General features: G+C 40.0%; 2 protein-coding genes across 4 annotated transcripts in view; both read left to right on the top strand.

Annotated features, from left to right (window-relative positions):
- Positions 1-4,002: 4,002 nt before the first annotated feature.
- hibch (3-hydroxyisobutyryl-CoA hydrolase) overlaps positions 4,003-15,076 on the top strand; it is a 48,215-nt gene continuing 37,141 nt past the window's right edge. For 2 of the 3 annotated variants that reach the window (XM_034186878.1, XM_034186879.1), the window contains exons 1-3: positions 9,577-9,696; positions 9,871-9,913; positions 12,552-12,683. In XM_034186878.1, coding sequence (XP_034042769.1) covers positions 9,665-9,696; positions 9,871-9,913; positions 12,552-12,683 — 207 coding nt within the window. In that variant the 5' untranslated portion in view covers positions 9,577-9,664. Of the gene's footprint in view, positions 4,014-9,576; positions 9,697-9,870; positions 9,914-12,484; positions 12,684-15,076 lie in introns of those variants that run through there. The other variant, XM_034186880.1, reaches the window with a different exon arrangement.
- LOC117525056 lies at positions 6,140-7,602 on the top strand. The gene is made up of 4 exons (XM_034186898.1): positions 6,140-6,626; positions 6,824-6,859; positions 6,961-7,295; positions 7,421-7,602. Exons 1-4 carry the CDS (start codon positions 6,399-6,401, stop codon positions 7,458-7,460), a joined length of 639 nt encoding a protein of 212 aa, XP_034042789.1. The 5' UTR covers positions 6,140-6,398; the 3' UTR covers positions 7,461-7,602.

A 15,076-nucleotide genomic window follows, 5' to 3' on the forward strand; every position in this document is an offset into this window, starting at 1 on the left:
GTTTTGTTTTTCTGTGTTTTTCTGTGGCGCCGCGCCATGAGCGGCTGGGTGCCGACGCAAGAATCCGTCCGCACGTCTTTCATTACAAAATCTCCTTTAACAGTGGAATGTCTGGATAAAATGCTGATCCCGACCTCTTCTGAAACTTCTCTGTTCTCTCATGACGTCCTGGGTCAACAGAGGCTTAAATTTGGAAGTTTTCAGCTCGAAACAGGCTGACAACAGCGGCTTGGGGCGCGGCGCACCGTCCGGCTCCGTGGGCAGTCCTTAAAGCGACAATAACATTCCATAATCTCTCATCAGCCGTTAAAATTTTCACCGAAAACCGTCTGAATTTCTCGAATGGTGTCCACTTGGATGTGCCTTACAGTTTCAGAAAAAATTTTGATCAAGCAAAGCGCCAGTCTCTCAGGACGTTCTCAGACAAAGGAATTCCAATGAGGGGGGTGGACCAGTGCTCACTCAAAGCCTGCCCACAGGCGAATGACACAACCGACAGGCGTGAAAAAACTCACGCATGCACACGAGGGTTCAAGCTTGTCTGACACAATCACACGTGATTCAAATACATCTAGTTTTTGAAAAAAATAAAAAGGTCGGTTTCTTTTCTAATAGACCTTGTATTTAGGTGCCTAATAGAATAGAATAGAACAGTGTGTCATGGTGTGGCAGATTCATGAAACAGGCCCGCCCCCTGATGACTGTGTTGTGTGTGGGTGTGGCTTCTTATAAAAACAGGAACAGCTGACTGCTGTGTCTGTGGAGTTCCAGCACTCAGTAAGTTCACTTGAAACTGTGTATTATGAAATATGTGACTGTTCATGCTAAGAGAATAGATCTTGTGTCCTGTTGCCTTCACATGTTTTACTTGATAGTATTTTGACTTGTTTTGTGGTGTTTCTTACACTGTGTGAAGCTTTTTCTTTATGTCATGTGACTCATATGTTTGTGATTCATTATGTCAAGTGTATATTTGTGATAGACCTATTTTCTATAAACAAACTAGATTCTGAGTTTGTTTCCAAATGCAACACGTTCTTAACTACACTGTCCCATTTTGGAAAGTAACAAAAACTGGATTGTACCGAATGGAATGCAGTTTATTTTTTATAGTATTGTAGTTTGTTGAGCTTCTTCGACTGCACCAGTATTTGTATTTGGATGAAAACCAGTTTACCTGCTTATGTTAAGAAAGGATCTGTGCTGCTTTTTTCAGCATTTTCATGTGACTTTGATGTTTAGAGATGTACGGCCAAAACCAAGGTAAATGACACAGTTACTTATTACGTGTTTAAAATTGTCTGTTATTCTTTTGTCATTTGTTTTTCTGTAAAATGTTTAGCCTCCCTTTTCTTTAACTAGGAAACCAGTATCCTCCTGGCTGTTATCCCCAGGTAAATCCAGGGGGATACCCCCTGTATCCACCAGCCACTGGCCCTCCTGCACAATACCCTAATCAGCCTTATGGTCCTCCGGGGTACCCACCTGTTGGGCCACCTTGTGGAGGGCATAGTGGTGGACCTGGGCCTGGATATGGATATGGGTATGGACATGGACATGGTCCTGGGCATGGACATGGTCCTGGGCATGGACATGGTCATGCACATGGTCATGGTCATGCACATGGTCATGTACATGGTCATGGACATGGACATGGTCATGGACATGGTCGTCGCAAGAGACACAAATGGGGCCATATGCATGGACGTTGTCACAAGAAAGGAAAGAAGTGTCATGGGGTAAGACAAGTTGTGTGCTGAAATGTGGAGTTCCTCATCTGCCAAACGGTTGTACAATAATTCAATGTCACTAGTTAATGTTTAGGGTGACACGGTGGCTTAATGGTTAGCACCGTTGCCTCACAGCAAGAAGGTCATGGGGTCATTTCCTGCTTGGGCCTTTCTGTGTGGAGTTTGCATGTTCTCCCCATGTTTGTGTGGGTTCTCTCTGGGTGCTCCGGCTTCCTCCCACATCCAAAGATATGCAGGTTAGATGGATTGGAAGCGTTAAATTGTCCGTAGCTGCGAGTGTGGTTGTTTATCTATATGTGGCCCTGCGATACACTTGCGTGACCACATCCTGTCCAGGGTGTCTGAAGTCCAGATCAAACGTCATCATGAAGTTGGGGTAGATTTACTTGCCGACACTGACTGTGTATTTCATATTTAAAGTCTGCTCATGGCTCGTCTTATCAGAAGACCATAAAATAAATTGGTAAAAAGAAAAGAAAGCAAATGTTTAAACCTGGTTATGGAAAAATTCAATGAAACTGGGTCAAAGGAATATTTGTTGAATGGATTGTTAAAAATGGATGATAAATTTGCGCTGAGAGCCACAGATTCAAACATCACTCAAAGACAGAACCAATAAGCAGATTTATGAATCAACATGTATTAAATGCATCATGAGTTACGTTTTCTACACCTGTAATTAATTAACAAAGAGTCTGTATAATAATGTCAGTTGTTTGTTTTTTTTTCTTTTCTGTTAGTCGTCCAGCAGCTCCTGCAGCAGCGATTCTGACTAGACTAAGATTCCAGGATGAGAACAGACAAAGAACAGGACCACGGATCCTGGAAACTTAACAACCTGCTGTGTTTTCTGAAACACGATGCCTCCAATAAGTACACAGTTCAAAAATCATACTCACCTTTGTTTAAATAAAAGGTGATGATTGCAGAACTCCAGTCTTTTGCTCTTTCCCGAGGAGTAACCAGCTTCATATATATATATATATATATATATATATATATATATATATATTACATCATTTTTCATGTTTGTCTCAGTGTTTAAAGGCAGATTAAATTGTGGTTTGTAGTGTTTGCATGTACAGTAAGAGTGCTAGTTGCATAAGTCTACCACATAAATTCAAACCTGTTTGTTTTGCTTTAATTTATTTTCATTTATATCGAGCCAAATCACAACAAAGTTGCCTCAAGGTGCTTCAGACAAGTAAAGTCTAACTTTATCGACCCTCACACTCTAATACATTGCAGCCTTCTTTAGTTATGTCCACTTGCTACCTCTCTTTAACATAAAGAGCTCTTACAACTTGAGTTCAACATCCTAAAACTTAAGAACCATAAAACTCTCAAAATTAAAATTTTTATACATTAATACTGGGAGGTCAAAGATCTGCCTGCCAAAACATCAAGCATTTCTGACGATGTATAAATGCCTTTTTTTTTTTTTACTGAATTTTGGGGTTCAATTAGGAAATTTAACAGAAGCCCTGAAATGCTCACAGCGCCCCCTAGAAATAAGACGGACTGCCAGTCAAAAATCATCTTACAGTTGTGTCCCTTAACCTTATACACAATTTACTTGTTTTACATAAAAAGTAAATTCAGTCCCTTCGGCTGCTCCCTTGTTTTCACTCAGGGTCACCACCAGTGATGCTGGTAACGCGTTACTCTAATCTGACCACTTTTTTTAGTAACGAGTAATCTAACGCGTTAATCTTTCCAAATCAGTAATCAGATTAAAGTTACTTCTCCAAGTCACTGTGCGTTACTATTATTTTTGCATTGTGGGTCGATGTGGGCAGGAGGTCGGGGTTCGACTGAACTGCCCACTTTAAGCGAGCTGTGAGCTTTTCATCCGTGATCTTCTGCAGCAGCTACAACTCGTCCTCACCTCTTAAAGCACGGTGACAACAGCACACATGCACTGAGCTTTACAAAGACATTTTTATGCTTTTTTTTCTCCGAGCCGCTCCGTATCTGCTCGTTAAAAACAGCTGATCCTCCACAACGCGTCAGCAACTAACACTATTTTCCACTCAAATGCACCTAAACTCTCTTTCTGAGGACCACATGATGTGAAAACGCAATAAAACTTTCTTACCTCTAAATCTGGTCATGTTTTCTGCATAAATAAATGTTATCCATTCTTTGTGCTCAAACGCCAAAGCAGGGGCGAATCCAGATGGAATGGGGGCGTGGGGCAACGATGTGCCCCCCCCACACACACACACAACACCCCTAGATTAAAGGTACAGTTTTGAAGTTGTTTTTTTACTACAACTACTAATACTACTTAATAATTTCGACAAGTAAAATGTTTAGAGAGAATTTAAATGTTAGAATGAATTTAATAGTTACATTTATAAACAATGTAGGTTAGACATTGCAAGTTTTACTGTTACAGTGCTGTCAACAGTTAAATATCAGGTCAAGAAAGAGGTCTTTATTTTACTTTTTATAAAACAAGTATTTATTTTCATTGAAGTCAAGAAAGGGTGACTATAAAGTGAGTTTTGGCAAAACAGGTATCATTGTCATGTTGAGGTGGCAGAGGGTTGTTGTCAGCAGCTGGGGAAAGTAACTAAAAAAGTAACTAGTAATCTGACTTAGTTACTTTTCCAATTGAGTAATCAGTAAAGTAACTAAGTTACTTTTTCAAGGAGTAATCAGTAATTGGATTACTTTTTCAAAGTAACTGTGGCAACACCACAGCAGATCTGAGGTGGATCTGCATGTCGATTTGGCACAAGTTTTACACCGGATGCCCTTCCTGATGCAACTCCACATTATATGGACAAAGCAGGGGTGGAGTTTGAACCGGGAACCTTCCGCACTGAAACCAAACACACTAATCACTTGTCACAGTGATTATAGCTATATACGCACACACACACAACAAAAATTAAAAGATCATAAGTAGACAGTAATACTGCTATTTAAAAAAGCACCACAAGAGGTCACCAGCACCCTAATTGGTCAACATGAATAAAAGGCTAATCCCACATTTGTATGTAAATAAATTGACAATAAACTACAATATAGACATCATACATATAAAATCTTATGTCAGAATGTCCACACACTGGAGTGGTCTGGCACTTTGGAATATCAACACTTTCCACAATTGCATTTTTACTCTTAAACAGTCTGGTTTTAAATCCATACACATTATTTCTCATCATTTCACCAAAAGATGGTATAGTGACAAATTAACAAACATTTCACTTGCACTGGATGTTTTATGATTGGATAACAGTCTACGCAGTGAATTATTGTGGCAAATCAGACCTTATTCATAACAGTAACAAGTCTTGAACCAAAGAGAATACATTGAGGTACAATATGACCTCAACAACATTGGAACGCTTGAAATTTCCTGAGTAATAAATTTGTTTGGGCTTAAATTTTCCTTAACTGCTTTGTACAGTAACTATTTGTAAATCCATCAAATTCTAGCCATACATGAAGGTATTTCATTCTTGTTACAAACTGTTTAACTAAAGTGTAGGATCCAATGTTTTGACCCCTTTTGGCTTCAGAGTTAGACACATAGATTTAGTGTAAATAAATACAATGTCATGTTGTAGACTAAAATCTTCACGTATCGATAATTGTTGTATAGCAGAATGTTATGAGTCGGACGCGGTCGGAGCACCGACCCAGCGTTTGACAGGACCCAGCACGAAATAAGCAGAGCACGGTTCAAAAGACAACAGAATTTAATAATCATAATGAGTGCAGTGATAAACAACCAAAAATGTCCGCGGTCTGGTGAGGTGAAAACACGGCGCGCTCTCGGCAGCGCAAACGGTCCAGGAGCCACAGCAGTTCGGACCCAGGGACCCCGCCGACACCCCCCAGGTGGCCGCAACAAACCGAGTCTGTGAAGAAAGAAAACATGAGGTGAGTCCAACACTCTCCACCCAGAGAGACACAGCTCAAAAGGTGCACACAATCAGCAAACACTTCCTGGCTTAAATATATATCAGCTTCTCACCCTGCAGGCACGGAACAACTCAGTTCAAATCTCCACTGCAGCAGAAGCTGATTAGACAATTAGCATAACGTGACAGCTCACTAACACAAGGTGTGAGGGACACCAAATCCACTGTCATTACTTCATAAAAGTCACCAAAACCAAATTACCTCAGGAAGTGTGCTGAAGAGCGTGAGACCTCACCCAATCCTCCTTCACAGACTGTGGCGTCAAACCTGGAGCGGTCTCTGCGTCCGTGATGGTGAGATTGTTCTCCTGACGTCGATCTCACAAGATCGAGTCTCTGGCAATCACACACTGTGCATTCAAGGTTTAAGTGCAGCAATCTCTGATTAAGACATAATACACCACAGCTGTGAGTCCTGATGACCTGCACGTGAAAACAAGCCTCAGGTGTTCAGGGTGAGGTCCTAATGCTCAGCCACTCAGTCCTGAATGCATACCACCTGGTGGGAGAAACAGAAAAAAAAAAACCAAGCCAGCCAAACACCCCAGCCCACAACACAGAACTTGATAAACTTAACAAAAATAATCTGCATAAAAAAAGATTCAATCTTCTACTATCCAATGAGCCACCAAGTTCAGTCATATTTAACAATATGCTCAAATCATTCACATAAATATTGAAAAGTCTGTAACCTCTAGTTAAATGCATGTTTGGAATCCTCCACAACTTTTCTCAGTACAGTAAGAAAATATGTAAAGCCTTTATCGGAGTTAAAGAGTACACACATGCACACCCTTTTCTTTTACAAGATGAAATGATTTGTCATTGTGTGCTTGGACTTTGCCCCGGTGGCGATTTGAGGTGGACGGCTTCACGTCACATAAAAGGAGCAGCAGCGGACGGCTGCAGCTGTGCGTCTACACTCCAGGACACGGTAAGATCACATCAAATACAACTGCAAACTCAGGTGCATGCTGCATGTCTACAGATGGTAATTTTCCAATTCTGATCTTCAGACTGGATATTTGTAAATGTTACTAAAATACCCTTTTAACACAAACACCCTCTTTTTAAACTGTAATGAATAAACACTTTCAATCATTTGAAAATATACTTCTTACTGGATTTTAGGGACCTGAGGTTTTACAATGTACGGACACAATCAAGGTAAAAGAAAAGCAAGAAAAAACACTTTTATTTTGTGTTTTTTGTTACCTAAAGTTTCTCAAATTGCACATTATTATGCTGCTCCCCTTGTATTACACTAGGAAACCAGTATTCACCTGGAGGATGCCCTCAGTATCCACCAGGCATGGCCCCACCACCCACCTGCCCTCCGGGGCCACATGGAGGCCACGGACCTGGGCCGGTTTGCGGACAAGGACCTGGGCCGGGTTGCGGACAAGGACCTGGGCATGGAGGTGACTGTGGCCACGGTCACGGTCATGGCCACGGCCACAAGCATGGCCACGGCCACGAGCATGGCCACGGACACGGTGGTGGCTGTGGGCACGGCTATGGGCATGGCCATGGGCACAAGCACAAGCACAAGCATGGGCACAAGCATGGACACTGTCACAAGAAAGAAAAGGACTGTCACGGGGTAAGACTCAGTCATTTTCTCTAAACATGAGATAAATTGTCATAACAAATTGGAACAATCACAGCAATGTTGGATTGTGGATCATGTCCACATTGTGGTGTGTGTGGTGTTTCTCCTCACTGCAGTCCTCCAGCAGCTCCTGCAGCAGTGACTCTGACTAAATGAATAAAACTGGTGGAAAAGTTCATCCTCCTGCTGAAGAAATTCACCACTGTTCTACTCACATTTTTGGATGTTAACATGAAATCCTTAAAAACATCTTTTAACAGGTGGATGCATATTTCTGATTAAAAGCTATTAAACTGAATGATTAAACAGGGTGTTGTTTGTCTTTATTGATTTGCATCAGTGCCCTCATTGAGGTCAAACATTTATTGACTCGGGCGAGGCTGTTGTGCACCTTTGCTCGGGCACACCTTGGACCGACCCGGCGTGCACTCACTCTAATCTGATCTGGACAAGCTGTTCAACCAAACACAAGCTCATGCTGATTTGTATACTTTATAAAACACTTTTTTGTTGTTCTGTAAAAAAAAAAAAAAAAAAAAAAAAAAATCAATATATAAAAAAAATATAAACTCAACAAGAGTGACATCTTTCAAAACAGGGATATCTCACCTATTTAATCCTATTTTATAGCTTCACTTCATTATTTAAAATGGCATCTAACAGACATTTGAGTGGTTATCAGCGGGTTCTATTGTATTATTCTTTATCACCCCTTAATATGGTTCAGTGACGCCTTTTTAGATTTGATGTTTAGTTCAATTTGGTTTATTTATATAGCATAAAATCAAAACATAAGGTGCTTCACAAGGGTCAGGTCTAACCGTAACCCTCCAGAGAAAGCACGTACAGGGCATCCAGAAAGGATTCACAGAGCCTCACTGTTTCCACATGCTGTTATGTTACAGCCTTTATTCACCACATGGGGGCAGCAGCAATTATCTCAACTACTTCTGGGTGTCACATTTTTCACAAGTCAACATTTAAGTGCTAAACTTGGTCAGTGTGTTTCAAAGGCAGTTTTAACAAACTTTAATCACTCCCATTTGGAATTTTTGCAAAAGCAATCTTTCATACAAAGTAATTCCTCTCTACAAAACAACGAGCCTTCAAAATGAATGAACAAAAACATTTAAAAAAAAAAAAACAACACAAGTCAAAGTACTTTAGCTAAAATAAAAAGCCTATTTTTTTTCATATTTTTAAGCATTTTCAGAAATATCTGTTTTTAAGACACCTGATGGCCAACAGTATATCATTTTATCTGGGCTAACTGGCTAGCTAGCTGTATTTCCCTCCAAAAGTACAAGAAGAGCAATTAAATTTTTAATTTACTTTAATTAATTAATTTTTTGCAACACAGTGAAGAGACTAAAGATGAATATGTCACAAGCCATTATATTAGCTTTAGCTACTAGATATGTAGCAGCTTTTATTTGCTCATCGTCAAACACCAAAAATGTGACAAACTTTCCTCCATTTCCAAAACATTTCCCTTATTTCATTTAATTAATTTTATCGTCAAACTCCTGTCAACTGATGCACACAAGAACTTAATTATGAGACAACTCAAAACTTTCACTTAATATTTCAAATTACCACCTTGAACATCATATCTACTTAGTATAATTAATATAATCTGGAAAGCCGAATTGACTATGTATTTTAATAAATAAGATGGGGTTTTTTTTCTCTCTCCTTTTTTTGGTAATTCGCAACATTATCACTTTGAAATTTGATTATTTTTTTTATTGTCTCATAATTATGAATTATGAAACCTCAATTTAATCTCAACTTCAGCATTTTATTGCATAAATTAAAAAGAAAAGAAGTTGTACAAAGTATGTCAGTATTTTTGTAAACTGTCTTGGGGTTTGAAATTTAATAGTAGTTAGTTTAATAGTAAATCTGATTTTTTTTTCTTTTTTACATTTTGTGTGTATTTAATTATAAATGTCTTATTTTTTAAAGCATTTTATCTGTATTTTATTGTGAATTTTTTTATTTCATGGCATATCATTGTAAATGTAAATGTGTTTTAGTATATTTTATGTGTATTGGTATTTCACTGTAAATGTCTTTTTCTTTTAATTTTTTTTTTTTTTTTTTTTTTTTTTTTTTTTTACATTTTCTGTGTATTTTATTTTTAAAAATATTTTACGTGTATTGGTATTTCATTGTAAATGTTGTCTTTTGCAGACAGGTTGAATACGTTTGTTGATAAAGTTAACAAAGAAAAAACTGGGAACCGCCTACCATGACGTCAAAATACTGACCAATCAGGTAAAGCTCAGTCGCACTTTCAGGAAGAGCGAAGCAAACAACGTTATCGGTAGCTGATACAATTTCACTGAAATAATATAATGTCCTTGACCGTTTTAAAGTCTTCTTCTAGGTATTCACACACTCTAAAGTCATGCCGTTTGTGTTTGGGTTACTTAGTTATTTTGATGCCGTACGTGGTTGTAGTTTCGTTTGTGTCATGTGTGATTTATGTTTGAGGGATCAGATAAATAAATCAATGTCTGTCAGGATGTGCGTGTGTGATATTTCTGCTGGTTTTCCTCAGACTGAAGTCCATCTGCAGACTGCAGCGGATTCAGGGCCACATGGTGAGAAGAACAAAAATCATTTCACCTCATCATTTCTGTTTCAATGAACACTGATTCATGTGTATTCATGTGTTCACACAGACACCCCAGATCAATAACACTACAGCTGATAAAGTGATGCAGCGTTCACAAGGTCACTTGCCACACTGTCAGTGCCACCGGCAGACTTCACCTTGAGTGAGGTTTTTATCTCCATGTGCTCCCTGGCCACGAGGAGAGATTTTGTTTGCACAGTTTCCAGCTGTTAATGTGAAAGAGCACTGCTCTCAGAGGAATTACACAAGTTAAATGATGTTAATAATAATCATGATATCTGTATTTTTCTTTTTGACTGCGACTGTCAGTGTTTGGTGAAGCTGATATCTTTGTAGGCAATCAGAAATCCAAGTCTTCAGGGTCCTGGTGCTGCCTGTCTCTGTATTCTTGTGAGACTTGGATGCTAACCGGTGACCTAAGGTGATGACTGATGTCTTTGGTACTAAAAGTGTCTTTGAAGGATTCTTGGGTACATCTAGAATGACTTTGTATCAAATGAGCGGTTACAAGAGAGACTAAAGGCACCTTGACACTTGCACGAATTTGATCCCTGCACTGCCACTCAGTTCGTCGTGCCAGTACGTCCCGCTTTGTCCCGCTTGTTGACATCACACCACGCTATATAAAAATAATCATTTCATAGCCGAATCGTTTCATTTGCTCTCAGAACTTGGCTCATGAAATCATTCTCTCATCGCTCCCAGAATAACAGAGAAATGATCTACAGCTGCAAGTTGTCTCGTGCACGTCATGTGGTGGAGAATGCATTGGGAATATTGTCTCAAAGGTAATCATTTATAATATATATATTGTAATGGATTGGTAAAACGGTGTCTGTCCATTTGGGAGTGGACACCAGCATGGACTCCCAAAATTTACTCTGTATTGTCAAGTGTGTCTGTATCATGGCCCAAGCAGAGGGTCACCACTTTGAGTCTGGTCTGCTTGAGGTTTCTTTCTCAGATCATTAGAAGGAGTTTATCCTTACCACCGTCACCTGTGTGCTTGCTCTAGGGGTTGGTGAAGTTAGACCTTACTTGTGTGACGCACCTTGAGGCAGCTTTGTTATGATTTGGTGCTATATAAATAAAACAAATGACAGTTGCATTTTCATTCCTTCTCATCATAATCATTCAAATGCCCTGTGCGCAATGACACACAGTGACATGCAGTATTTTGGAATAGGTTGCACAATGTTCACACCTAGTTCTCACAGGTGGCACGAAATTTATGTGTGCCCAAATTTGGAACATTTAAAAAAAAAAAAAATGGTGCAGTGGCACGCAACCATGCACAGTTTAAGATGAGTTTGTGTGGGGATCAAATTTGTGCAAGTGTCACTGTGCCTTAAGATGAAGGTAAGGATCGTTGGCTGTAACATTTTGGCATGTGGCCCATTTCTCTGTGCATGATCCAGCACACAGATGCCTGAGTGTTGAGGACCCTAGTAGCTGGAGAAGTCAAAGGGGACGCTCATGTTTCACCTGGCTGTGGCAGATAGATGGTTATTTTAGAGATGTGGGAATGGACTGGCTGTCTTCCTGGATGGTTGCCATCTAGGACCCAAGGCAGTATCATGGTATTGTGGATGCGGCAAAGCATAGCATCAGCGCATGCTCCCAGACTTAGCAGACTTGACTTGTAAATGAAGACCTACTGGCTAATTTTACGTGCACATCTGAACAATTTTCAACTGAAATTTGAATGAATGTTTTCATTACAAAATGACAAGAATGCTTCAGTGTCTTGCCTCAGTGAATACATGAATACCGGTAATAAAGTGCTGCAAACCAAACCCTAAAAACAAATTTTGACAAAATTTCAACACTAACAAAAAGACAGGAGACAGAGCTGAAGATGTTGCAGTTCTCTTTGGGAGTGATGAGAATGGACAAGATTAGGAATGAACATGTCAGAGGGACAGCTTGGGTGGGTCGGTTTGGAGACAGTCAGAGAGGTGAGATTGAGATGGTTTGGACATGTGCAGAGGAGGGACCTAGGGTATATAGGGAGAAGAATGCTGAGGATGGAGCCACCAGGCAGGAGGAGAAGAGGGAGGACAAAGAGGAGGTTTATGGATGTGCTGAGGGAGGACATGCAGGTGGTTGGTGAGACAGAGGAAGACACAGAGGACAGGGTGAAATGGAAAAGACTGATCTGCTGTGACGCCCCTTAATGGGAGCAACCGAAAGAAGAAGAATTTAAAATGCTGTTAAATTTTCTATTTGCTGTCTTAAAATGGGGCCCCCCAGGCTTCTGCAGTTGTGTGGGAACAGAAAACAACTTTGTGTGTTGTGATAAATAAGCTTGATTCCTCCTCGTTTCTTTCTTTAAGTTTTGTCTTGCAAAGGAAGCTTAAAAATCTGGTCCTGCTCACTGGTCCAGATCTGCTCCACTCCTCTTCCAAATGTCTTGATAACTGGCCTGGTTGTGTTGGCGTAATTCTGTTGACAAGCCAGACAGGCAAACAAACAAATGCTAATGAAAGTGTAACCTTCTTGGTGCAGGTTCTAAAGTCTGGTGGATTGATACAAGATGTTTTTTCCACATTCTGCTCTGAAAATTCAAGCTGATGTCACCTCTGGTGTGTATTTTGAACTAGATGTCGAGTCAGGCGGAAGCAGAGGTTCTCCTGGAGAAAGTGGGGAACGCAGGTGTGATCACCATGAACAGGCCTAAGGTCCTAAATGCCCTCAACCTGTCTATGATCAGACAGATCTATCCTCAGCTAAAGGTAAGAGGAATGAGCGGTTAATGCTGAATTATACTGCAACAAGCGATGATTACAGAGTAGAAGATTATTACACATTTTGTATCCATCTTTCTCAATAATAATAACTATCTGCATTTTTCAGGTGTGACATTATCATCAGTTTCTTCAAAATAATGTTCTTCATAAGCCTACAGATCTGCACAGAACAACTGGCACCTCAGTATTTTGCATACAGAATTCAAATATATATTGAGAAATAAATGGGAATGAGTCAATTTTGTATAATAATAAAAAACAAACACTTTTTCTAAAATGACCAGAGTTAAAGAACCACAAGAAAACAGTGCTTTCATAGAGCTAATTAAAAATACAAACCAGACAAGAGCAATCAGAGATTTCTGATGTCCGCCAATCCAGATCCAGATCACCTCCAAAATCCAGTGGAGTTTTCTAAGGCCTAATATCTATCTGGTGCAAATTTTGTCAAAAACGTGCAGTAGTTTTGACGTAATCCTGCTAACAGACAGACGAATGAATAAACACCAGTGATTTTATTACATCCTTAGCAGATGTAAAAATGTATACATAACAGTTATTGGCACCCTTTGATTTAATCTTGAAGTTAAAGTTAAGCATTTTAACTTCCACTAAATGCACAATCTCTCTTTTTGACCCTGCACCAACAACACTGTTTAAGGACCTGTGGCCTACACTTGGGCCTACGGTACAGGAAATTATTAATCTCTCACTAACCGCGAGATCTGTTCCTGAATGTTTTAAAGCCGCAGTGATTAAACCATTACTGAAGAAATCTAAGATGGAGCTCAGTCTACTGAAAAATTATAGGCCGATATCGAGCCTGTCATTTTGTTTTAAGAATCTTGACAAAGTCATTTCACAGCAGCCCGAGGACCATCTATAATCTCTTTGAGCCAATGCAATCTGCATTTAGAGCACACCACTCCTGTTTGCAATGGATTTGGACACAACTATGGTTCTGTTACTTTGAAATCTTGGCACTGCATTCGATACAGTGGATCACTGTGTACTACTCAATAGGCAGGAAAATCACTTTGGGATTGCTGGAAACGTTCCTGCATTGTTGACATACTACCTAACCAGTCACTCTCACTGTGTCCTGTACAATAACGTCACCTCAAACCTTGTTCCAGTGAAATATGGGGTTCCACTGGGGTCTGTCTTTGGCCCGCTGCTTTTCTCCCTTTATATAGCACCTCTTGGACATATCCTGCAACAATATGGGATTACTTTTCAACAGGGGTGAAAGTACAGTCGTATTCCAAAATAGATGAAATTCATTTTTTTCCCTCAAAATTCTACACACAATACCCCATAATGACGATGTGAAAAGGTTTTTTCTTTGTTTTTTTTATTTTTGCAAATTTATATATATATATATATATACATACATATACACGAGGTCTATTAGAAAAGTATCCGACCTTATTTAAAAAAAAAAACCCATATGGATTTGAATCACGTGTGCTTGCATGAGCCAACCTTGAACCTTCATGCGCATGCGTGATTTTTTTTTGTTGCCTGTTGGTTGGGCGCGCAAAGCAGCGCCGTGATGAAGCGTCACAGAACATGTTCTGGCATGTCCAGGCTCGTCCACAATTTCTTGGATAATCACTCGCCTGAAAAGCCAACGACAGCTGTCTGAACGCCATCTCAAAGTCGTCCTGTGAGACCAAAACGGAGGTGGTTTTGTCTCGCTCCAGCAGCAAATCCATTGTGATGTGTGAAGCGTCCGCTCAGCTTTCCATGACAAAATCTCTTGTTAAAAGTGAAATCTGCAGGAAAATATTTGATGTCCAGCTCTTGTAATAACTAGAGAAAGTGCACACGATGGTCACGGATCCACAGAGCGATCCGTTTAGAAATGAAATGGTCGCTCAGCCCGTCGATGGCAGCTGGAGCGCGGCGCGCCCCACAGCTGCTGAGGGCGTCCTTAAAGCGACAGTAACATCCCTTAATGTCTTTGAAGCCCATAAAATTTTCACCAAAAACCACCTGAATTTCTCGAATGGTGTCCACATGGATGTGCCTCACAGTTTCTAAAAAAAATTTGATCAAGCAAAGTAGCAGTCTCTCAGCCATTTCCCTGACAAAGAAAATCCACCGAGAGGGCTGGACCACTCCTCACTCAAAGCCTGCTCACAGGCGAATGACGCAACCAACAGGCGTGAAAAAAATCACGCATGCGCATGAAGGTTCAAGGTTGGCTCACGCAAGCACACGTGATTCAAATCCATATGTTTGTTTTTTTTTTTAAATAAGGTCGGATACTTTTCTAATAGACCTCGTATATATAAACTAAGAAATCACATGTACATTAATATTCACAGCCTGGAGTTTGACAAAAGACATCTGAAGGACTCTCAGACCAGAAG

The sequence above is a fragment of the Thalassophryne amazonica genome, chromosome 14, assembly GCF_902500255.1.
Source record: "Thalassophryne amazonica chromosome 14, fThaAma1.1, whole genome shotgun sequence".
Lineage (NCBI taxonomy): Eukaryota > Metazoa > Chordata > Actinopteri > Batrachoidiformes > Batrachoididae > Thalassophryne > Thalassophryne amazonica.